The sequence below is a fragment of the Dermochelys coriacea genome, chromosome 11 (genome assembly GCF_009764565.3).
Source record: "Dermochelys coriacea isolate rDerCor1 chromosome 11, rDerCor1.pri.v4, whole genome shotgun sequence".
In the NCBI taxonomy this organism is placed as follows: Eukaryota; Metazoa; Chordata; order Testudines; family Dermochelyidae; genus Dermochelys; species Dermochelys coriacea.
In genome coordinates, this window is record NC_050078.2 from 58,075,039 (window position 1) to 58,099,589 (window position 24,551).

Consider the following 24,551-nt stretch of genomic DNA (forward strand, 5'->3'; position numbering starts at 1 on the left):
GGGTAGAGGAAGAACCATGTAATTTCTTTCTGAAAATTCCAAGGTAATTGGGGGGCAGCATTTGGGCAATTCTTGAAGAGGGAGCATTGTTCAATCCTCTGCTGGAATTATGGCCAGCCCAAATCTGGGTTTGGACAGCAAACAAGAGTGAATGAAAATAAGGGCTACATTGATCTTCAGTCCCAGAGTGGAGGTTACGCAGCCAACACCACTATACTCCCCTAATATAAAACTTTAGGCAAGGACTCTAATCAGATCGACCCATAAACACTGCTTGCTGGGAACTGAAGCCAAATATGTACACTTATGGCCAGATTCTGCTATTCTTCTATAGATTAATCCCTTACGTTGAAATCAATGAGACTCTTCATTCAGTGAGAGTGGTAGAATATGTTCCTTAATGACATGCATTTCTCATGAAAGAATATTTGTGAACTCTCAAACTTACAGAGGTGGCTGCAGTTGAAACCTAGGATAGTTTAACCTATAGCCACTAATACTGTTTAGCATCAAAAGTCAATAGCTACAAATTAAGACCATTTATACAGTGTAATTACAAATATTGGATGCATTTCAGTGTATATAATTTATATACAAGAAATAGTAAAGTTTAAATATCAGATGCCTTGTTTAAAACTATGGTAGTTACAACAAAATGGTACTAAATAATTGCAATTTACAATACTAGGGCTCTATTCTGCTTGTCCTACATATATTGATCTCTTAGTTCTGTGCACATGGTTTGAAATCTGTTGTGGCTCTGAGAACAGAAATTGGCCCCCTCCACACCGTCCTTTTTCTACCTAAGAACTGCTCCTCATGCAGATAACTTGATTACATTGATTGGAATTATTTTAGGTAAACTGGTCTTTTCTTGGCTTCAATGCAGGAGAAATTCTTAGCTGTGCCATGCCTTTTAACGTTTAGTGAAATGTGAAAACATTAACTTTCCTAATACCAGCTTCCAAAAGGAAATGCTTCGGCCTCGTATATTTAATGTACGAGCGCATAATTCTAGCTTAACTCTTAAACTTTCTTTTAGGCATCCTGCACAGATGGGAAACTATTTAATCATCTGGAAACAATGTGGCGTTTCAGTCCGGGAATCCCAGGTTATCCAAGAACGTGTACCTTGGATTTTTCAGTAAGTATGGTAATTAAGCTCACTGACTACTGGAAATGGGACATGGAAATGTACTTAAAAACAAACTACAGCCATGATAAACACAAATGTGCTGCTACTAATGAAAAATATGCTAAGTACATGCGTTGAAAAATCACATTAACTTTACAAAAGTTACTGTTAAACTTTACCATGTGAAAACTTCCCTTTCTAGTCCTCATGAGAAATGCTTCTTTGATGAAAACATTAGCTTCCATTGCAATAAAATAGTTCAAGGGGTTGAGTATGTTCCTCCCCTCAAACTACTAAACACTTAATGCTGGTGTTTTCCAGGCTGCCAGACACAATTATCCCATATGTATTTGTCTAAGTCAGTGATAGAAAAGCCTACTAGATGATATAGACCATGGCCTGACAAATACAGGATTGTTCTCACGTTAACTTCTAGTTTTAAATATTCCAGTGGAGAGGATTCCAATGGAAAGGAGTGGTATTTTCCCTCTGCTATTTAGCATGGAGTAGACTCTTTTTTTCCTTTTTTGTGTACTAACCTTTCTTCTTCCTCCTTTGTACTGTTATCCAGTCCCTTTTTGGTTGTCTCAGCCAAGCTGTATGTATTGAGCTCTTCTGTTCCAGTCTTTTCTCAACATAAGTGCTCCAGTCCCTTAATCGCTTCTTGCTCCCTTATGAACTGCCTGCATGCAGTTTATATGGTTTGGTAATGAGGTGGCTGCAGTTAGATGTAGTATTCCAGACAGTTACACTGGAGTTTTATTCAGGGAAAATAACGCCTCTGTTCTATGATGGAAAACCACTGCAGCTCAAAACTATGTTAGCCCATCTCCCTTTTTAGTTATTTTGTTTTTTAAATTTATCTCCCAATTCCTGTATGTGTACGTGTATCTTTCTCTCTGGCTCAATATAGATATTGATAGGGAGGGAGGGAGGGGGTTTTTGTTTTTTGTTTTGTTTTTTTGGTTATTCCCAAGCCAGGGACCTACCTGAAAACTTGCACCTCTGTATACAGGCTGGCCTATAGCAGCAAATGCTGTACTCATGTGTGGGTAGATATTGTTGCCATCTGCTGGAGTTCCCTGATTTAACAAACTCTCTCCGCTGTAAATAGGAGAGAGCTCTTTTGGTGCCTGTTGTAATTTGAGGCCCTCTTGCATGGGCTAATCTCCTTCCATTTATTGTGATTGGGGACATCACAAGTTCAGTAATAGGAAAACAAGCACATGCCTGTAAAATTAAATTGTTTATCTTGCAGGACATGCCACTTAAGCTTGCAAGATGTATGGACCCCCAAGCTGTTTTACTCATAGAATGTAAAAGCTCCCCAGAAAAATTTATTGTCTTAAAGCTCCTCAAAAAAAAGCAGTATGCTAGCTCCCACTGATTGTGCAGAAATGCTGAAGGCTTTATCCCAAATCTTGTCTGAGTTGAGAAAGTCAGAATGACTGGTTTTAAATCCCATAATCCAGATACCTTGTTCTAAGGAAACACAAACTTAAAAAAAATCTTCTTACATAAACCACTTTGACATTCTAGGTTGTTTAAAATTGGTCTTAAAAGACACTGTTTGACTTTATGTGGAACTGCTATTATGCCCTTTGCCATCCACTGTATTTTGAAGAGGTAAATGGTTTGTATCAGTAACCGAAGTAGAGACAGTTGAGTTCGTTGGATGTAGAAGAGGACTCTGAGTGAGGCACTTTGGAATTCTAATCTTGCTCTGTTGCTGACTTGCTGTATGTCTACAGCGAAGTAATTTAAGTCTTTTCCCCATCTGCAAAACTAAGATTAATACGTATCTACAGTACTTTACTGGTACGGTGTTACGGATTAGTAAATGTTTGTACCGAGTTTAGAAAAGTAAAGCACACTAATGGTTATTCCTTATGCTAGCTCTCTGAATAAAACATTTTATCATCTTTGACATCACTTATCAGTGTATAATGCTGGGAACAGAAGTAGTAGAGACTTCTCCACAGCCTTCTGGAATGTGACAGAGGGCTTGGCTACGCTTGTGAGTTAGAGCACATTAAAGCAACCCCAGGCGCCCTAGCTCACTACCCGTCCACACTGGCAAGGCACGTAGAACACTCCTGGTACATGCCCGTGCGCTTGTAGCTGTCAGTGTGGACATATTGCAGCGCTTTCCCTACTGCACTCTACGAAGGCTGGTTTAATGCAAAGTGCTCTACATCTGCAAGTGTAGCCGTGCCCAGAGTAGAACTAAGTTATTTGCAATAACTGAGGGTTTAAGTGAAACAACTAAAAATGTAGTTTTAGGGAGATAGATTTAGAGGCAAAAATAGAAATCTGAGCTGTGGGCTGCTGCTTGTTCCTACAGGCTACTGTGCCAGTCTTCAACCAAGTCAGCAGTGAATTCTGAATGAGAGATATCTTAGATCTAAGCTGTGTTTTAGCTCTTTTTAACCATTCTTCCTACATAGCTTGAATACAGCATACTGTTATCTGCAGTTCACTGGAAAAATCTGTAGTATCTGAAGTTCTTAAACGAAATTAAACACTGATACTTTTTTGCAGGACACAACTTTTGGTCCCTGCCCTGCAGTTCTTGTTCCCTAAAGAACTTTTAGAGTTGCCAAAATGTGCTTGTCTTGAGTAAAGTTGCATGTGCTTAAAACCCTTGTGTAAGTAGATTAATATGCACACCATTCCACACAACTCAAGATGAAGACTGCTGTATCTATTTGAAGCTGTAAGGTCAATTTATAGGCAAGCTCAGAGTGCCTCATTTAGAATTTAATGGGGACACCACTCTGAACACTGACTCTTAGGAAGAATGACACACAAGCATCTTCCAGGAAAGACTGCACCTGCAGCAGCTGAGTACATCTTAACACCATGCTGCAGCTCTTGGTATACTGATTGATTGTGGTAAATTATCACCTACTAAACCATATGGGAATGTTGTAAAAATTTCTCTTACTAGGGTGACTTGTGTATGCAACCAATATAACTGAGTTAAGACAAGATTCCAGTTTATAGTGATATCCCTAAATAAACTAAAACCATGGACAGTACAAAATAATATGACAGGCTATTTCATGTAAACAGTAACATTGTTGTCATGAGTTATTTAAGCTTCCTTTCTCTTTCCTAATGCTTATTTTATGCTGATATTTTTGGTTTAAATGCAAGAATAGTTAAATGGTTAGAGAGACTGATAGGATCCAAAGTCTGGGACTGTAGTAGTCTTAGGCCTTGCAGCTTATAACTAATACATTAGTGCTGTATAAAATCAGTTCTCATTTTGTGTTTAAGGGAAAGACCATTCACTAATTGGAATACTTAGATCCAAAGGTGGTGAGAGCAGCAAATGTAGTTTGCAGCAAAGTTAAAGCTATAGCCTTAATTGCTGAAAGATGGGATGTGGAAAAGTAGCAGCTGGTCTTCCTCCCTAATTGCCATATTATTCTTCCCTTGCTTTAAATGTAGCTATAGCATATTATGACAACCACAAGTCAAGGTAAAAACTAGATGTTGTGTTAAAATGAAATGCCTCATGTTCAATTGTGTTTACACATTCTCTCTCCATTTCAGGATCCAGCTTGGTTCCCCCCCCCTAAATGATCTCTGGCCTTAACTTGATGTCTGCCAACCCTTACTTACCTGAATGCAAATCTATTTTCCTCTCATTTATCTCATTCCTCTCATTCCACACTTTTCCTCTCATTTATCTAGGCTCAGTTTTCATCAGTCATTAACTTAAACTGCATGCATTATTCACCCATCTTCACTTTTTTTTAAAATAACTATTGTGCTTTTGTATTATTACTAAAGTATGCTGGGCTGTAGCATATATGAAAGATGCTATCTAAAAATTAACTGGGTTGAATGGCTCATGAGTTTACTTGAAATTTTTTAGAGGGATATATAAACTTCATTTTGCTTAGGGTTAAATCTCCCCTTCTTACAAACTTTTTTAAAAATTATGCTAGATATACAATTTAAATACCCTTAGGTAAACAGATTAAATCTTGCTTTATCAAAAAGTCACTGAAATGGTGGATGCTAGAACAATCTTTCTTCTTGATTTCTTAAACAGGTTTCTTTTGAGTTTCGTTCACTTCTACACTCTCAACTTGCTACATTATTTTTTGATGAAGTTGTTAAACAGATGGTAGCTGCCTTTGAAAGAAGAGCATCCAAACTCTATGGCCCAGAAACTAGTATACCTCGGGAGCTAATGTTTCATGAAATTCATCACACATAAAGGGAAAAAAGTTAACTCTACCTTTTATTATACTCTAATTTGTACACCTTATTTATAAGAGGTGCTTTTCTTGGTGGGTGTCTATTTAACTTAGCTTTGTGTGTAATATACTGCTGTACAAAACATGCATATAAGATGGAACCAGATGTACATAGAGGAATATTCAAGCTTCAAGTGCAATTCAGGGTGTGATGTTTGTAACAAGCTGAGTGGCAGCAACTGTAAGCTAGCCAACCAAGATTACCTTTACCTTGCCAAACAGTTTGATTATAGGATGAACAGCACATCAGCATTACTGCCTTATCTAAACTGTTAAGTTTTTTGCAGTGTTTGTAATAAGTGTATGAAGTTTAAGTTATTAACAGTTTTTGAACATATGTAACTTATTCTCATGGTATCAGTATCAACCCAAACAAGTTCAGGAAAAGTTTAAGACAACTGCCTGTAACTTCCTGCTTTTCCCTGCATCAGGAATACTAGACTTGTGCTTCAAAAAAAGACTGAAAGAAGAATGCATTAATGGATGGTTTCAATCCATTTTATCTGCCAAGGCTCCTGCGGACAAAGCAGTGCCATTAGTAGATTAGTAACTGTGGTAAAAAATATAAACTGATACATTACAGAAATTAAGAGCAGCAATTACTTGTTCCACAACTTGCTGATGTAGACTAAATCAGTGTGGCATTGTACAAAGTATATGTAATTCACTTAAACACAAAAGGTCTAAAGGGAGCAATTAAAGGAAGCTTTTTAAAAGTCTACTTAAATCCACCCAGTCAGTGCTACCATCAAACAGATTATTATAACATTAAAACAACAAAAAGGGGTAAATCAAGAATTCTTGAATGCATTTGATGGGCAGGCACTAGGGCTAGTCCTTTCTCTTATAACTGTCTATATTCCCCCTCCTCCCCAAAAGCAAGCTGGAGCTAAATTGTCTCAAAAATTAAAGCTATAAATTAAGTGAATGAAGAGATCTGCATTTTTTCTATTATATTGAATTGCCTAACTCCTGTTTTAATTTTACCATTAGATCAAGTCTGAAATAAGTGAAATGTTTAGCTTCAAATCTAAAGTTTACCCCTTTTCCCTTTCAGAAAAGTTAGATGTATTAAGTGTATATAGAGTAGATATCCCAGGAAAAAAGTAAATCCCTTCAGATTCCTAAACTGAGTAGATTTAAATCAGTTCAGGCACTACACTGAGTGCAGCATTTCCCTCCCCATAGAATAGCTTCACTGTTTGCTGGGAACAGGGAACCATGAGACTGACTAGAGTTTTCTGTCCCTCTGCAAACTTTAAACTGAAGGAAAATTTTCTCCCACTTTCCCTGGAGGACATCATGAGTTGCAACATTCTGCATGCAGCTGCAGAGGTATGGTTCTTTAACTTCAGGTGTTAAAAACATACAACCCAATGTGTTTAAAGCAGTGACCAAAAAAAAAAAAAAAAAAAAAAATTCTCTCCTCCATGTTCTAGTAGGGTGTCTGGTGATACAAAACTGTTAGTCTTCAATGTGGAAGGTACTCATTTACTTTTTACAAGACCTGCTAATTCTCGTGTAGAAAACACAAGATTCCTTTTAAAATATCCCAGGCAATTCATTCTTTCATACCTTCACAGTTCTCCCAAACACTGCTGCTAAAAGGATCCAATACATGAAATAGAATTAGTACTCAATAGGTAGAGTGATAAGTCCCTGGCCATAGCTTACTACTTCAACTACGTTAAAATTTAAGATCAGTTTTTCTTAAGAACTGTCAGTTGAGCTTGTGGTCTACACTCACTCTCCATGGAGAGGAGGATTGTTTCCTAAACAAATTCTCCATCCCTTCCCAGCACTAACTGTCAGATTTCTAGCGGAGTTTAAATGTGATCCTGTTATCATTAGGTTTGATTGTTAAAGGTTTATGGACAGGTGAATAAGGTGATACATTTCATAACTTTGAACAATCTTTTATTACACAGAGGTTGTCACATAATTGTATATTTGTCTCTGTACAATTTAAGTCTTGCACACAATGGCTTCATCTGAACTTTGCTTAGTGGCAAGCACCATTAAATTCTGATTAAACAGAATTTCAAGTGCCTTAATCGATTAAATTTAAAGCAGAACATTGGTATGTAGATCTTGCACCCAGTAGCAGGAATGTACAAATGTCTTTATTGAAAAATACAAAATAATTTATCTGTAGGCATGGACAGTGACTGTAAACAGTTACATGAGTTAAATGAAATCCAGTAACTAATGGTTACAGTGATTCTTTTAAACACCAGCCTCACTTCAGTCACTATCCACCCCTTGCACTGACTTCTGAAGCTTTAGCAAACTGTCAGTCTCAACCATCACAGTTCACAATGTATCAGTATTCCAGGAATTAGAACATGCCACCTCCCATTCCTCCACCCATTCCGCCCATGGGCGCTTCCTTTTCCTCTTTAGGAATTTCAGTAACTACAGCTTCTGCTGTGGATAAAAGGGAAGCAACACCTGCAGCATCCATCAAGGCAGTTCTTACAACCTAAGAGAATGAGGGGGGAGGGGGGGGAGAAAAAAAAAAGTAGTTCAATACTAGTTCTCCCTCCCCATTAAAATAAAGGTACAACCTTAACGTTTGGGGGGGGGGGGGGGGAAATCATGTTACCTTTGTAGGGTCAATGATTCCTTTCTCTACCATATTTACAAAGTCTCCAAGCATTGCATCATACCCAGTGTCAGGTGGACTTTGCATGATTTTTTCAACTATCAACGATCCTTCAACACCTGCATTCTTAGCAATAGTCATTGCTGGAATTTTCAGTGTTCTCTTAATGATTTCTATACCTGTAAAAAGTATTTTTAGTGTTCTAAATTAGTACATTCTCCATACGTTCTAGTGCAAGTCAAGTACTCTAACTTATTGATGTGCCAAGAAGTTACAAGGAGAAAAAACAAATTTTCTGCCTCCTCCAGGAAAGTATTAGGCAATGACCTACTGCTGGGCAGCATTACAAGTGAGGTCACTACTAGTACAAGGCTCAAGCACCAGTTTAAATTAACCATTATCACTCTTGAAAATAGGCTATGAACTTATTTAAACAAAGACAAAAACACTCCCCACTCAAAACATGGGTAGGAAAACTTGGTACAGCATGATCTGCTCTGAGTTAAAGAATCTTGAGAAGACACTGTCAAATTAGATTCCCCAAAATTAAGTGAAATGTTTTCAATCTTTAATTTTAACTGCAATTGTTATGAGACACCCATTTTGTTTAATTGTTTAGAAAAGTAATAGTTTAGTTCTCTCACATTAAATACCGCTGTCTCAGAATAGCGGTTTTCCTGCTTTTTCTAAATTAGACCAGAAGGAAAGCTTCTTCCCATTTTTAATATACAACAAATTATCAGGAGTGTTAAAGGTTGCTTGTTAATCAGATCAAATAACCATAAAGGACTCATTGATATGAACTGTATTCTAACCTAGAGAGTACAGCTGTTTTTCAAGGTAAGTGGTATCACAAGGAAAATGTTAATCTTCAAACTAAATCCATTCTCAAGTAGTTTGCTTACCAATTCTTTGATCTTCATTGACTGGCGTTAAAGCATCTAGTGCTGGGATGCATCGAAGCAATGCACAACCCCCTCCTAGAACTATACCTTCCTCTACAGCCGCACGAGTAGCATTCAGTGCATCAGTAACTCTGTCTTTCTTTTCATTCACCTCAATGTCACTTGTGCCACCAACCTAGAGTAAATGAGCCACATCTTGTCAGTTGCGTAGAGTCCCCCATACAGTCTCAGAGGCAAGAAAGTGCTTCAGACTTCAGAAGCACCCCAGGCCAGTTAAACATCAGTAACAAACTGACTTTTCCATTTGAATGCCAAAAAGCAACAAAGAAATTGGTCAAAAAATTATTTGTACTTCAGTTGTAGAGAGCCTCTTGCAATTAAGATGTTTTATATTTCTAAAGGTGTAAACGGATCACTGCATCCATCCTTGAAAAGCAAAAAATATGTATTCCTGCTGTAAAAATGGATCAGAGTAAGAATCCCTTATCCAGTTGAAGTGACAGAAAATTAAATCCGTAGATCTGTGTAAGCTCAAAAATTTGTCTTTCTCCAACAGAGGTTGGTGCAACAAATATCTTACCCATCTTGTCTCAGGAAATTAAGCCTGTAGATAGTGATTTACAGCCCTATTCATGTAAACAGCATCTTGTGGATTCTTAATGGCCACAAAGAATTAAGACCTCCATTTTAGTCTAAGAACACCCACAGATGGCTAGGTGCCTTAGCTACTAGGCAATTTCTACTTACCAACTTAGCTCCACTTCATATAGCAGTTTGGCCTTTCCACAGCCTCCAAACCTAAGCAGCGAGCTAAACTGCTTCTCTTGAACTAACACACTCAGCCAGGTAAGGGACAATTGCAGTTGGCACTACTCTGGAATACACATTTCCTAATCTTAAAAGGAAGACCATTGGCACATATTGGTGCTCCTCAGTCTCAGTGAATGTCTGCCAGTTTTGACCCTTCAAAGTGGAAAATAAATTCAACTCAGAGACACCCAATAAGAGTATCAAGTATGATAACCCAAAGTGTAACCAGATTACTTCACTAATCCAAAGTATAAAGACAGCAGTCTATTAACTTTAATGTCAATAGTGTTGGGCCCTATGTGACCAAGTAAACCCCACTCCTGCACCTAAGGAAGCATTAAGGGATTACATAAATGTTGTTAAACTGCAAACTGTCACAGGGTCCTGGCCCCTTAGAGGAAAGATGAGTCAGCCCCACCTGTGCCATAATTAGCTGCTTCCCAGCCTGAAGGGGTGGGATTAAAGGGGTGATAGGTTAATGGACACCTGCACTTTATAAGAAGGCTGAGAGACTCACTGGTTGGAACTACAGGGAGAAGGCAGGCTCCTGTAGAAGGCCTTGAGCCTAGGTCTGCAGGAGACCAGGTACTCCTGGGGAGCCAGCCTGTTCTAAAGGATGGAAGGAATAGAGCCCAGTAGGAACCCAGAATAGTACACCAGGGGAACCAGACTGAGGCAGAGTACTCTATCCCTTAGTCAGAAAAAGGACTCAAAAGTAGCCAAGAAAGGGGATGGGAACAGGGTGGTGTGAAGACAACACCTAAAGAGTAGAAGAGCTTTTTTGTTTGGGGGACTTTATAGTTGGACTTTTGCTATGTCAGAAGGGGTGAAGTTTGTAACTTGGCTGGAGGGGTAAGCCACATCCCCAGCACAGACCAGTGTGTGTGGAGAGCTGGGAGTATTGGCAGCGTCATGCTCAGCCAGCAGGGGTTGTTATAGGGCACAGCTTCTCCAGGACAAATCTTAAGAAAAGTACCAAAGATATAACCATCCACCCTTCACTATAATTGCTTCAACTAGATACGGAGGTTTTTCTCTCAAGGGGGAAAAAGAGGCATGTAAACTAATATAATTTTTAACAGGAATATCACCCTATTTTAAGCAATCCTGACAAGAAAAGAAGTATAGCAGAGGTCCAATTTATCAGGTTTGACTAAAGTGGTGGGGTTTTTCTGGCACTTTAGAAATGGAGACTAAAGAGGACACCTCTGCTAAGCATTTAAAGAGTCAAAGTGATGTGACTGCTAAAAATAGATCTTTAGTGAAAAGTAAAATTTTGTTGTTATCCATTTGGTATAGCATAGTTCTAGTCCAGGGGTTCTCAAACTTATTTGATCAGTGTCCCCTTCTCTGTGTCTGTAGTAGTTTATGCCCCCACCCCAATCCATATCCTGCCACCCAGCTTGAAGGCAGAGCAGAGAGCAGCAGCAGCAGCTACTGGCTAAGAACCCAGCTTTGAAGGCAGCGCTGCACCAGCAGTACAGAAGGTGGAAACGTGAAAAGTGATATTGGTCAATGTCATGTTTCCCAGCGGACATAGCATCCTATTGCCACCCTTACTTCTGCTCTACTGCTGCCATCCAGAGGCTGGACAGCTGGAGCCCTGCCACCTCCAAGTGAGGGGAGGAGAACCTGAATGGTGGGGCTCCTTTATACCCTCCTCCCAGATGGGCATGGCCCCTTCTGCAGAAGCCCCAGCCACAAAGAACTGACAGCCAGAGCTCTCTCAAAAAAACTAAAACACCACACAGATTGTGCCTCCCTTGGGAGGCCTGCCCCATAGTTGGAGAACCGCTGTTTTAGTCTAATAAGGAAGTTTAAAGTTCCTCACCTTTAGTACTGCTACTCCATCAGAGAGTTTGGCCAGTCGTTCATTTAGTTTCTCCTTCTCATAGTCACTTGTAGTAACTTCTAATTGTTCAATGATTTCTTGGATACGCCTTTCAATTTGAGCCTTTTCACCCTTCCCTTTCAGAAGCATGGCATCATCTTTTGTCACGATGACCTCACCAACTTTACCAAAGTCATGAGGCTGAATATCTTCTAGATTCAGACCCAAACCCTCTTCTCCAAATACCTGAAATAGATCATATGAAAACTTGGACTCTAAGACTTATCTACATGGAGACATTTCCCTGCACAGCCATAGTAGAATAACTATTCCGTTTTAACTCCCCGATATGGACACTATTCTGGAATAGTTACTTTGCTTCTGAAGCAGAGTAATTCTTCTGGAATAGGTGATTTTATTCCAAAAACAGATTTGCCACATGGGAGAGTTGAATAGCTTTAATGGAATAGTTATTCTGCTACAGCTATACCAGAAAATTCCCTTGTATAGACAGGGTCTAACTTTGTTATCAATGCTTGTATGTAGTGATGAAGTTGACCACCATTTAAAAAAAAAAAAAAAAAAAAAAAAAGTTGATTTACAGACCTTCAGCAGTTACCAGCTAAAAAGGAATACACTGCACATTTATCTCCAGCATGTCAGGTGTGATAGTTCTGTTACAGAGACATCGTAGGCCATTTCAAGGAGTTTCCCTATGTTACTGATGCCTGCAATTATTATAATGGAATTTAGGGGATTTTACATTTTGTTTATCCTGTTCCTTTTACACTGCAGTGAAGCCTATCATTTTCACAAATTAGTTTGGGTCTTGTATAATGCTCCATGTTTTTAGACTTGTATACAAAAAAGTAAAGATGGCTTTTTAATAATACAATTGCCCCTGCCATAGATTTTAAAAAACAAATTAAATTGAACTGCCCAACAGAACGTTACATGCTCCTTAAGACCAAACTCTAGAAGTCACGACATGCTCACTAATATTAATTTTGGTAATGCTTTTGTTCAGTTTTATAAGTAGTAAAAACTTCCAGAACAACTCTGACAAGTTTCCTGGGCACCACCTAGCTACTAACCTGAAGATTACTTGGGAGATATATTTGTGATAAAAGGCAGTCAGTAAAAAAGCTATTTAATGATCACAAACAGATAAAGTTTCATTGCACTACAGCTCTCAAAACTTATTCATATATTAATGTTTTAAATGAAAAAGTGCATAAATTAGACATTGCAAGGTTCCCATCTGACTGCCCCGCACATTAAAGCTTTTTAACAGTACAGTAGTTCCACAAAAGGCAAAAAGCCAGCCACAGTGCAAGTTCTCCCACAGCTCCCTGTCACATCAAGCGTCTCTTAAGGAGAGATGACCTAAGGACAAGAACAGTTTCATGTCCATCCAATATGCTGAAGAGCCTATTAACAAGAACTGCAGATACGGTGACCAGACTTCCTGATTTTAGGGGACTTGTCCCGTGTCCTGACCTTCCATTGGTCAGGATGCCCTTTGTCCCAATATCGGGACTGTCTGGACTGCAGCCGCAGTGTCATCTCTCACTGGTTCCTGGGGCAGCTCCTGGCACCCATCTGCCAGCAGGAGCGGGGCTCGCAGGCACTGGGAGCAGGCAGAGAGCCCTCCACCCCCACAATCTGTGACCCTCGGAGCCAGAGGGACCTGCCCGGTGAATGCTTCCCAGGACGGGAGATACCCCAGGTAAGCACTGCCAGGACTCCCCACCGGACTCCCCACCTCATCCCCCTGGCAGGTCCCTCTGGCTCTTAGGGTGTGGGAGCTCTGTGTGCTGCCGACACCTGCAAGCCCCACTCCATGGTTCTGGCAGCTCCCAGTGGTGCTTTTCTGGCCAATTGGAGCCATGAAGCTCGCGCTTGTGGCGGGCACAGCACATGGAGAGTCTGGAGACTTCCCTCGCTGCTCTCGCTCTAGGAGCCAGAGACCTGCCAGCAGGGCTGGTGAGTACGGCCAGGGAAGGGGGCAGGGTATGATGGAGTTAGTGTTTGGAAGATGTGTGTGTGTGTGGGTGGGTGGGTGCTGCGCAGTGGGGGAGGTTTGTGTGTTTGGAGTGCTAGGCAGTGGGGGCCTGTTAGGGGAGATCTGTTTGCATCAGGGCACTGGGGGTCTGTGTGGAGCATTGTGTAGCTATGGTGATGGGGCTGTGGGGAAACTAGCAAGTGAGGGGTTCTGGGCAGCTGGGTGAGTGTGCGCACAGCACTCTGCATTTGTGGCGGAAAAGTTGTAGGGGGGCTCTGGGCATAGTGGATCTGGGGGTGCTTCGCAGGGGAGCTGTGTGGTGCAGCATAGGCCCACCCCCAACAGGAAGGGGTACGCTGGTAGCACAAGGCCAGGCGGACCACTGTGCCTCTGGCTCTGGTTGGGGCTGTGCATCTGTGTGTCTTCACCCCCCCCCCCCAATGTGTCCAGATCACAAGAGTGAAATATCAGGTCACCCTAACTGCAGACACCTAATAACCAGCTAGAACTACTCGCCACTTATCATGCTATACAATGGCATGACAGTCCAACCTGGCCCAAATGTGAATCAGTGATCTGAAAAGTGTTGTACCCTGTTACCAATCCCTCAGATGGTTATCCTCTGGTGCATTTTGTAGGAAGTTAAAATCAAATGGGTGCTTGGCCACAAAGTTAATAAATTTTTACATATTTACAAACAAACACATGCATATAATTTACTTACAGCACCACCAGTAGCAATTGCCATGTCCTTAAGCTGGTTCTTTCTATTGTCACCAAAACCTGGTGCTTTTACAGCAACAACCTGGAGGCCAACCTTTAATCTGAAAAGAAAAAGTTCAGTGAGAACACTAATTCTAACAAAGTGTTAAATTGTTTACACTTCACTGTTATAGTAGCTGAGAGAACAAAAGAATGTTCTAAATGAAGATATTTTAGTGTAAGTAAGACAAACAAAGCAAAAATGCCATCTTAATGGAGCCCACAAGCCCATTAATTGGCTTTTTCTACTAAACTGATTAGCAATTAAACCATCAAATCACTAGGATTCAGAGTTATCACCCAAATTAGATGAATGGGGCTATTCATAGCTGTTACTGTTTGTCTGCATTGCTGAGAGGAAACCTAAATAAGAAGCAAAAGTTGTCAAGTTCAGACATATACATTTGGTCCTACTGCTCTACAGAGTAAACTGTGCAGGAACATCTGCTGTTTTTAAAAGACACAGTTTTCTGACTCTGAAGTAGACTGACAAGATTCTATTACAGAGGTACACCTATTCAAGCCTTACCTGTTCAAGACAAGAGTACTGAGGGCTTCACCATCAACATCTTCAGCAATAATGACCAAAGGCTTACGGTGAGCGTTGGCAATTTCAAGAGCTGGAACTATGGACTGAACACTGGAAATTTTCTTCTCACTGATTAAGACATAAGCATCCTGGAATTCACATTTCTGTCCTGCAGAGGCAATAAGTATTGTTTGAACTATCTAATTGTTCTATTTTAGCAAGTATATATGAAGGTACCCTTTACAATCCCCAAATCTGATCAAATCTGGCCACTACATTCTCCATTTACATTTATATTAGATAGAATGAAGTTCAGCCAAATTAAATAAAAGAGTGAAAACTAGTTTCAAGTAATATTTCTACTCCTGAAACCTGATGCCAGTTTGTGATTTTGTAGCATTTCTATTATCTCTCGCATGAAAACTCCTACATAGTCAGCATTAGTTGAAAACTACTGCACATGATCAAGCCACTAAAGAATTTTAGCACTTTGCTGTGCCACAAATGTGTCACGTCCTCAATTTGTATTTGAGGACTTAACCCTGAACAACATGTACACAAATAATACTTTTGGTTAAAAACAAAACTTTTGAACGCATCCATGTATATTCTGGGGTAAAGGAACACCCACCAACATCATCCTGCCCCTTTACTTCAGTTTGTGAAGAGAAGGTGATTTTACCTTTCCCCAGCCCTTACTTAGGAAAGAATGCTCTAGTTCTACAAGGGAATACAATAACTAGCCACGCAAATAAACTTATGCTTCTCAAAGATTAAATGATACTTCTATTCCATGTAAACCTAAGTCTTAAATTTAATTAGCATGTGATTACACTCTGAAGAGACCAACATGGCATTTTCTTGTAAGCAAGATTTTTTTTTTTGCTTTGTTTTTTAACTGCCAGTTCTGCTAAGTCAACTTCGGATCAGAAAGTTAGGCTGTGTTTTCTGGCTCACACACCAATTACAGAGCCAATACAGCCAACAAAAGGTAAAAACTTGTTTTAGTCAAAAAAGCAAGCAGCTAACTGAATACAAATAGGGGAACATCTTTGGGTTCAGAAAAGTTATGGATAAATGTTGACACTTTACTTATATTGTAAGCTCTCTAGGAAGACATTCTTTTTGTTCATACAAGTTATAGCACAAGGTACTTTGATGGCAACTTTTACAAACTCACCTTTGGCTGTATTAATGAAGTATGGCGAGATGTAGCCTCGGTCAAACTTCATACCTTCAATGATTTCTAACTCATCATTCAGGGTTTTTCCATCCTGTTTAAATGTGACACAAATTTACATTTAATCTATAGTTTAGGTAGTAACGAGAGTGCTTCTATGCACATATTTTTAACATGTCAATCAACATGAAATTCAAGTCTCTCTGTGCTACTTTCACCACTGTGGTTGTATTCTTTAGGTCCTCTACCCTTTATGGGGGAAAAAGAGAACGAGGGAGAGAGAGGGGGCAATCAAAGTGATACTGCTGTCTCTAGAGGGGGAAGTATGGGTGCACACAAACTGTGTTCTAATGGAGTCGTGTAAAACACATCCTTACCTCCTGTGGTGGAAACAGTGTCTCACAAGAATTAGATCAAAAACACCAAGCAAATTCACCTCTACTTTTATAGCTAAATTCATCCTGTATTAGTCTTTTAACAGAAATTATCTTGACGAGTTAGCAGTATTTATTGTTCTAGATTATTTAAAACAGTGGAAGGAAAAGAAAAAGAAAAAAAAGCTTGCGAACTAGTGATTGTTGGCCAATATAATCAGTCTTAGCTCAATTTACTGCAGTTAAGAAACAACCACATTCTCCCAATTATCTCTGGGAGATTTTAGAAGTACTGTGCACCAAAGAAATACTGGCATGTCTCATAACCAGGCTACTGAGAACCATTCAACATGTCACATTAGTTTAGACATATGTATCTGCTCTGCGGTACAACTCATCACTGATTCAGTTTCCATTCACTGTATTCCACGTCCCTGTATTTACTATACTGATGTTACAATCACTGCATAATTTTTGTCTATATATCATCTTGACTATAAAGAGCAAGCAGCAGTTGCTTAAAAAAAGTTGTGTTCTCTAATTTCTTTGCACTATTCTCTATTGACTATGAGAAAACTATGATAGTGTTAATAAGCTGTTGGGCTCACTATGTACTCCTAATCCAACTCCAATTTACTGGAGTTCTGTAGTAAGGGCAGAGTACATGCAGCGATGCGATACAAAGCAAGAACCAACAACATATAGGAGGTCTGGAATTCAGAATAAAATGGAAGGAGTTTAAGTTACAAGTGCAGCGAGTTCACTTCGTACTCTGGTTATCTGTGCTTTCAGCAAATGTTCGTCTAACTTGGCAAGTTTATTTCAAGAAGACTGCAGTTAACCTTCAATGAGCATAACAGTTACTCTTACCTTAACTGTGATAACACCCTTCCGTCCAACTTTTTTCATTGCATCAGAGATTATGTTGCCAATTTCCTGGTCCCCATTTGCTGAGATTGTGGCAACCTTCAATGAGATGAGATGTTAGTTATTTTTCCCTTTGGCACTTGATTGATCCACTATTTACAGAAATTAAATTTAGGGACAGTTTTTACAGGAGCAATAAGATTAAAGAGTTACAGGTCAGAGAACAAGAGGATGCAATTCATGACATGATAACTTCAGTATTAACATTGCCACATGATTAGATATGTAAAAAGCTACAGCCTTTTCAGGGAAGTCTTCCATTTTTCATTACTACAAATTAGAGTTTAGGTTCCACACCAAGTCATCTCATGTTAAACAACTGAGAAAAGTCTAGAAATCTAACCACTGACATTAATGTTTCTCCCATAGATAACCAGTGAACAATTACAGATTAGTTTAATATACAGCTGTTTCTTTCCTCAACATATGTAGTATTCACTTGTGAATCAAGATAGCAATAGTCACTTTTGGCATTTTGTCACATGAAGACAGAACCTACTTGGGAGGCTAAGGAGTCAGCTGAAGATCAATGCTGCTTATCAGAGAGTGGACTGGACCCTTTAAAGGCCAATGGTCCAGCCCTCCTGTGCCTCATTAACAGCCTCAGAGCAGGCAGCTGGTCTCTGCAGAGCAGTGGTCCATCAACTTTTCAGGGTCATGCCCCCCCACCCCAATCATCTTCTGTCTGCCCCCCCTTCGAGCCCATGACTCCAGCGTAGGGGTGGAGAAATGCAGACCAGAATAAGGATGCCACAGCTGGGGGCGGGTCTGGGACCAGGAGTGGAGCCCCAGCCTGGGACGGGGCTGGAGCCAAGCTGGGCAGCCCTGCCCCGTGGGGGGTGGCCTGGGCCCCAGCATGTTCCCCCCCCCCCCCCAGGACACACACACACGCAGCAGCTAGAGAAAGCTGAGGCAGAGCACTAAAGGTTCATGCAGGCTACAGAGACCTAAAGATAAAATATTACAACTCAAATTGAAAATGCAACAAGAGTCTGATCAACACAATAGCAAGCATATATCCAACCTGTAATTTAACTGGTTCCATTAAAATTATTTTTACTCTTTATAGCACATCTTCACTTGTTCAATGAAATTTTTATTTATGACAGTTACAGAAAACTAGTAAATCGAGAAGGAATGAAGCCTCACCTGGGCAATTTCTTCTGGAGTTGTAACAGGTTTGGACTGTTTCTTTAGTTCAGCAATGACAGCATCTACTGCTAGCATCACACCTTGATAGAAGAATAAGATAGTTATGGTTACTCAGATGAATTCTATTTACATGGTGCAGAACAGTCAAGTCCCATGACAAGCTTCAAAATTCCTCAAAATTGTAATGCAAGTTAAACAATGCAAGAGCTGCAACACATCCTTTTCCCCCCATTTGTATAAAAAGTACCTTTTTGTTGAGTCTAGGCCAAGCACTTTCAAGGACTAAGGACAGCCTGTCCCAATCTTACAAACAACACACTAAACAGATTTACATTAAAAAAAAAAACCCATCAATATTAAATTGCAAGTGCATAAAGAATATTCAGTGAGGGGAGGAAGAAAAGCAGAGATAGCTAAGATACCACTTGGTAAAGAAGTTACACAGAATTTAAAAGAAATACTCTGGGCACATAATACTAAGGACTGTATAAACATTCCCCAATTTATAACTTCCACAAGATAAGCCTACCAGAAGACAGATTTTACTGAGATCTGTTGTGATGAATGAGAAGTAAATGTGATCCAGTGATTATATAAAAATGTGTGCATCTAAAAAAGTATGGCCTGACAATATTAATTCATCCACTTGACAGCAAAGTTACTCCTTTCTATGTTCAACCCCTTCCCAAAAGGGTCATGTGGCTTTTTCAAGTGGAGCCAGGTTCTCTCAAACACTAGTCAAATTTGCCATGGATGAAGCAGAGAGAAGAAACTGAAGAGATAAATGTTATAGAAAACCTTAATTGCACTAGTGACAAAGAGATTGTTAAATTCTTACCTCTCCTGATTTCCACAGGATTAGCTCCTTTGCTGATTTTTTCAAAGCCCTCCCTGGCAATGGAACGTGCCAGTACTGTTGCAGTAGTAGTTCCATCTCCTGCCTCTTCATTTGTGTTGTTGGCAACATCTTGAACTAACTTGGCTCCAATGTTTTTGTATTTGTCTTTCAAGTCAATTGCCTTGGCTACTGTCACACCATCTTTTGTTACCTTGGGACTTCCCCAGCTTTGTTCAATAATCACTGTTCTACCCTAAAATCATCCAACATACACAAGAAGTAAATTAATTGAAATGATATCAAGCAGCACGGACAAAAGGGATTACTACAGAATTACCACTTAGCACATCTAAACAACATACAATGTCTACACTGCAATAAAACACCCACGGATAGCCCACATTAGGTGACCTGGGCTTCTGGAGCTCTAGGACCCCAAAAGGTGGGTGTTTTGGCTCCACCTAGGCTCAAAACCTGAGGCTCCAACCTGAGCCCAGACATCTACACTGCGATTTTATAGCCCTGCAGCCCAAACAAAGCCAGCTGACATGGGCCAGCTGTAGGTGTTTTATTGCAGTGTAGACATACCCTCAGACAGCCACTCTCCACCAAGAGACACAAATTTGTTAATAGTGCCAACTCAAAATAGAAACTTATTTTTATGAAAAGGAAAGTTTTTGCTCCTACTTTCCAATGTCAGAGAGTGAGATTTATAATGGTTCTTCTATTTGGGCCCAGAAATCAGTGAAAGCATATGGTACCATTTTAAAAGGAGAGCATCCAACTTCCACAAACAAGGTATGTTTTGGGGGGGGGAGTGCACTGACATCTATAATTTTTAAAGAGCTGATTTAATATAAAAGGTATCAATTGACAGTACTGAAACCCTTTGCCCACCCACAGGACAGCTGCATTACAGAAAAGGGCCATACAGAGGCTAGGTATATAATATAAACTTATAGCAGTATAACTACATTGCTCAGGCGTATGAAAAATTCACACCCAAGTGACAGTTACAACAACCTAAATGTAGAGAGCACTATGTCAATAGGAGGGCTTCTTCCATTGACACAGCTACCGCCTCTTGCAGAGGTAGATTAACTATGTCATCTTCCATTGGCACAGTAGCATCTTCACTGAAGGGCTACAGAAGCACAACTGCACTGGGTGTTGCAGCAGCATTTTAGGTATAGAGGTGACCTCAGTCTCATCACTTTTTCTCAACCCTCACCTTGAGAAGCTAGCCATTCACCTCCATCCACTACACCTTTGCCCTTCAGAAAAGCTGAGAAGATGCCAACTCCGATTGTTACAGGGTGACTAGGTCCTTTAAGAGGAGGCAGGGGCCAATGCACCTGATTGATTAGTTACCTCCCGAATGGGGTTAAGAGAAGGCACCTAAGCCATATAAAAGAGAAAGTCAAAAGAGGGGCAGATGACAGCTGCGTGAGGAGGAAAGGACAGATGCAGGGAAAAACAGAAGCAGCAAAGGAGAGCCGATATAGAGAGCCACTAGGAAGAACAAAAAGGTACAGAACATTAGTGGTGAGGACTGGCCAACGCTGGTGAACCCCTGCTGAGTTACAAGAAAGCTTATACAGAGGCCCCTAGGAACAAACGGAAGAACCAGCCTGGTTAGGGGAAGCCAAGCCTGAAACAATAGGATTGTTGCAGGTCAGGAGAATGGCTCAGTTAGGCCTGGGTGAGTGGAACACTGCTAGGGAGTTCTCATAGGGGAGACTTGTCTTGGGGTTACCAGAGAATAGTCACGATAAGGAAACAAATCTGGGAGCTCTCAAGTGGATGGCCTGGAGACCAGAGCTCTGGAACATGAGAGATGACATTCCAGAAAGGGGCATGGAAAAAAAGCCAGGAACCTCCTGTACTTTGGGATTGTAGAAAGAATGATTTTATCATGAGGGTTCTGCAGATTATTCAACATATACAAGAATAAACTATGACTACAGACAGGCCTTTGAACTGAACATTGAAAAAGAGAATTTATTTAATGGCTGGACCAAGAGGAAACAGACAGGCACACACATCATCGTGCAGTTTGTGGCTTGGGGCTCATCTTGTCATAGTGATGAAGAAATAAATGGACAAACTCATTTCTCATAAGCTACGCAGCCACTAACCATGAAAAATAATTGCTTTGAGAAACCCGTTCTCATATGCTGTCGGTTGTGTTTATGTAGATCATTTGTATCATGGCTTTTAAAAATAAAGTAGAATCTCCTCCCCACTTGAAAGTTTCTTGCAAGCTGATAGATATCTGATTTTGTTTTTTTGGTTTAAAAAGAAAATTTCAGGAGTGTTGAGTGATGGAACACTTACCTTTGGAGACAAACTCGATTACATGCAAATATTCTATAGTAGTATATATAGCCTCAATACTACAAACACCTAATGTGTATAATTATATTCATGGGAGTAGTCCAACTGCATTCAATGGGATTACTCACTGGGATAAACATTTGCAAAATTGGGCCCTAAAGGTGCATTCACCCATCATCCACCCTTATTATTACACCTTTGGGACTTGCTTGCTCTTACTTAATTACCAGGCCAAGTCAAGAGGATATCAATGCTGACAAAGTCTGAAATTTATACTCCCTAGAGAAGTGGCTCTCAACCTACTTATATATTGTGGGCTGCATCCATATATTGAGGGTATCACATGCATCACAGCTGTGTACGGATGTCCATGACCTTGCTTTAATCACTAGCCCTCTCCAAACCGTCTTATTCCAACATCATATGATCCAGCAGGACATAACAGCTAGTACTCTGAAAGCCTAAACTTGTTGAAGGCAATTAAGCTGCCTCTATTCTTTTTCCCCCCCACTGTATGTTCACTTAAGCTACGCAACTCACATTGTGTGATGGAAGTACTTAGCTTCCTCTCATCACCAATGGGTTTATTACTTAAAACAGGATTAGGTTCTAATTGAGTAGGACACTTCTAATTTAGTCAGACCCCATTAACACTAACCACCATAAATATATCCTGCTACAAGTCATCTTCCATCCACTGAATGTGACGTCAATCGTCCAGCCAACATTTAAGTGGCTGTGTTGTGCTGGAAAGACTTAGCAGCAAAGAAGAGATTCAGTTCCCTCTAACAAGAGTGTGGCACACAATACATTTACCATTTGTTATGTACACAGTGATTGAATGATTGTACCTACTGTAATTTTGAAATGGTCCATTTTATAACTTTTTTATTTTATGAACTCCTCAATCCCTAATTAGTTTATAAAAACAGGAATGTACTGTACAAGTATTCACATTACACAAAAAATAGCTTTTAATATACCTTTGGTCCCATGGTGACAGCTACAGCATCTGCTAGAAGATCTACTCCCTGTAGCATGAGAGCTCTAGCCTCTGCTCCAAATTTAACATCTTTTGCATAGGCCCGTACTAGGTGTGGGGCCAGTGCTCTGGACACTGGCCTCATCTGACGTAGCACTGTTGACAAACGGAGCATTTCTAAAGGAAAAAAGTAAGATACTGCATTAGCTTTATTGTGTCACAGTCCTTTGAACCTCCATATTCCTGTGTTTTGTTCTCAAACTCCTCCAAAGATTTAGAGTAAACAACAAGTTACTAGTAGTTCTTTCGAGTTTTAAGTGAAAGCTGTGACCGATTAAATATTTTAGTGTCCCAATTTTTCTAACAGTTGGATATTAGAGCAAAAGTCCAGGAGTCTGGATTCCTGGATTCTAATTCCAGCTCTTCCAGTGACTCATTATGTGATCCTGGGCAAGTCACAATTTCTTCTTCTGTAAAATGGGAATAAAGTTTATCAAGCTCACGAGAGCCTTGTGAAGTTCACTTTTTGTATGTGAAGAGATTATAGCCACAGCAATGACGAGTGTTGTGAGAGTACTAGTATTATGTACGATAAAGCAGGAAAAGGGGGGGAGGGGGGGTATTTCATTGAGACTATTACAGACAGGCTAGAAGAAAAGCCTGTCAGAGCTCAGCGGCTTTATCAGCATAAAAATCCTAAAAGTTGCTATCAGAATGTGACGGTGAAAAACGAACAGTTCAAGGGTGAGAGCATCTGGTGATAAACTAACAAGAAAATGTCAACAGCCTGGCAGAGAAAGTCTGCAGAACCCAGGCCGATCCCCCTTCCACATGGTTCTCTCCATCAGGACATAACAAGGTCAAGAGACACCCGCCCCCTGCTGCTGGATGAGCCAACCTGCACGGGCAGCGGAGCCACCCGCATGGAGGCCCCTTCTCCCAGAGATTATGGGAGAGGCTGTAACTGCAGCCCGGCACTAAAAGGCATGAAACCATCCCGCTACCAGGGCAATGCCGCCACCCCCGCAGGGGGAGCCAAGGGCCGGTAATGCTTCCAGTGCCGAAGAGAGGGGACCCCAGCACGTAGGAAGCCGTGCGCAGCCCCCTGTAGGTCTCTCACACGCAGTCCCACGCCCCCCTCCCAGGCTGAAGCCGAAGGGGGGGTCTCGCTCTCTCTCTCTCTCTCTCACACACACACACACAAAATCAAGGGCAGGAAGCGGGGAAATCGCTCACACACACACACAGGAGAACAGGAGGGGGAAATCGCACACACAGGCAGGCGTCTCCTCTCTTCTCCCCCCCCCCACGCTCCCGCGAGCTGGAGGCGAGGGTCCCCCCTGTCCCCTCGCGGGCACCAGGTGGGGGCAGGGTCTCTGCACACGCCCCAGTCCTTGTGACACCGGGCACGTGCGGGAAGGGGCGTGCGCGCTCCATGGCGGCGGGCAGGGCCCGGGGAAGCCGCGAGGAGCCGTCCCCTGCCTCCCCAGTGCCGAGGGCCGCCCCGCGCCGGGAGAGGCTGCCCGGGCGGGCCGGCGCCCTGGAGGCCTGTGGCTAGCGGGAGTAGAGGCCCCGGCGCGGCCAAGAGCAGCAGGGGAACAGGCGGCCGGGCCGGGCCGGGCCGGGCCGGGCCCCGCCTCAGCAGCACGAGCCCGCGCCGGGCCGCTCACCTGAACACGGCGGCGAGGCAGCAGGCGGCTCCGCGGTCCGCAGCGGGAGGAGCAGCAGCGCAGCGCTGTGTGACTGAGTGACGGGAGCCTGGAGGGAACACGGCACTCACGAACTCTGCCCCTCCCCCGCTCAGACAGCGACCCATGTGGGGTCCTGTGCAGCCGGGCCCCGCACCCAGCATAACAGCATACGCTTGCCTTAGCTGGAGGCGGGGGGCGGCTTTCCGCCAATCGT

At 41.4% G+C, this 24,551-nt stretch overlaps 2 protein-coding genes across 2 annotated transcripts in view; one reads left to right on the forward strand and one right to left on the reverse strand.

Moving 5' to 3' along the window:
• Positions 1–7,910, forward strand: part of COQ10B (coenzyme Q10B) — a 20,105-nt gene extending 12,195 nt beyond the window's left edge. The window contains exons 4-5 of the mRNA XM_038367716.2: positions 1,043–1,144; positions 5,202–7,910. Coding sequence (XP_038223644.1) covers positions 1,043–1,144; positions 5,202–5,369 — 270 coding nt within the window. The 3' untranslated portion in view covers positions 5,370–7,910. The remainder of the gene's footprint in view (positions 1–1,042; positions 1,145–5,201) is intronic.
• On the reverse strand, positions 7,310–24,501 carry HSPD1 (heat shock protein family D (Hsp60) member 1). The gene is made up of 12 exons (XM_038367718.2): positions 24,317–24,501; positions 22,648–22,823; positions 19,328–19,580; positions 18,487–18,569; positions 17,281–17,376; positions 16,037–16,130; positions 14,857–15,025; positions 14,290–14,389; positions 11,561–11,806; positions 8,920–9,094; positions 8,015–8,193; positions 7,310–7,891 (listed from the first exon to the last, which is right to left on the reverse strand). Exons 2-12 carry the CDS (start codon positions 22,819–22,821, stop codon positions 7,748–7,750), a joined length of 1,713 nt encoding a protein of 570 aa, XP_038223646.1. The 5' UTR covers positions 22,822–22,823; positions 24,317–24,501; the 3' UTR covers positions 7,310–7,747.
• Between the last annotated feature and the right edge of the window lie 50 nt (positions 24,502–24,551).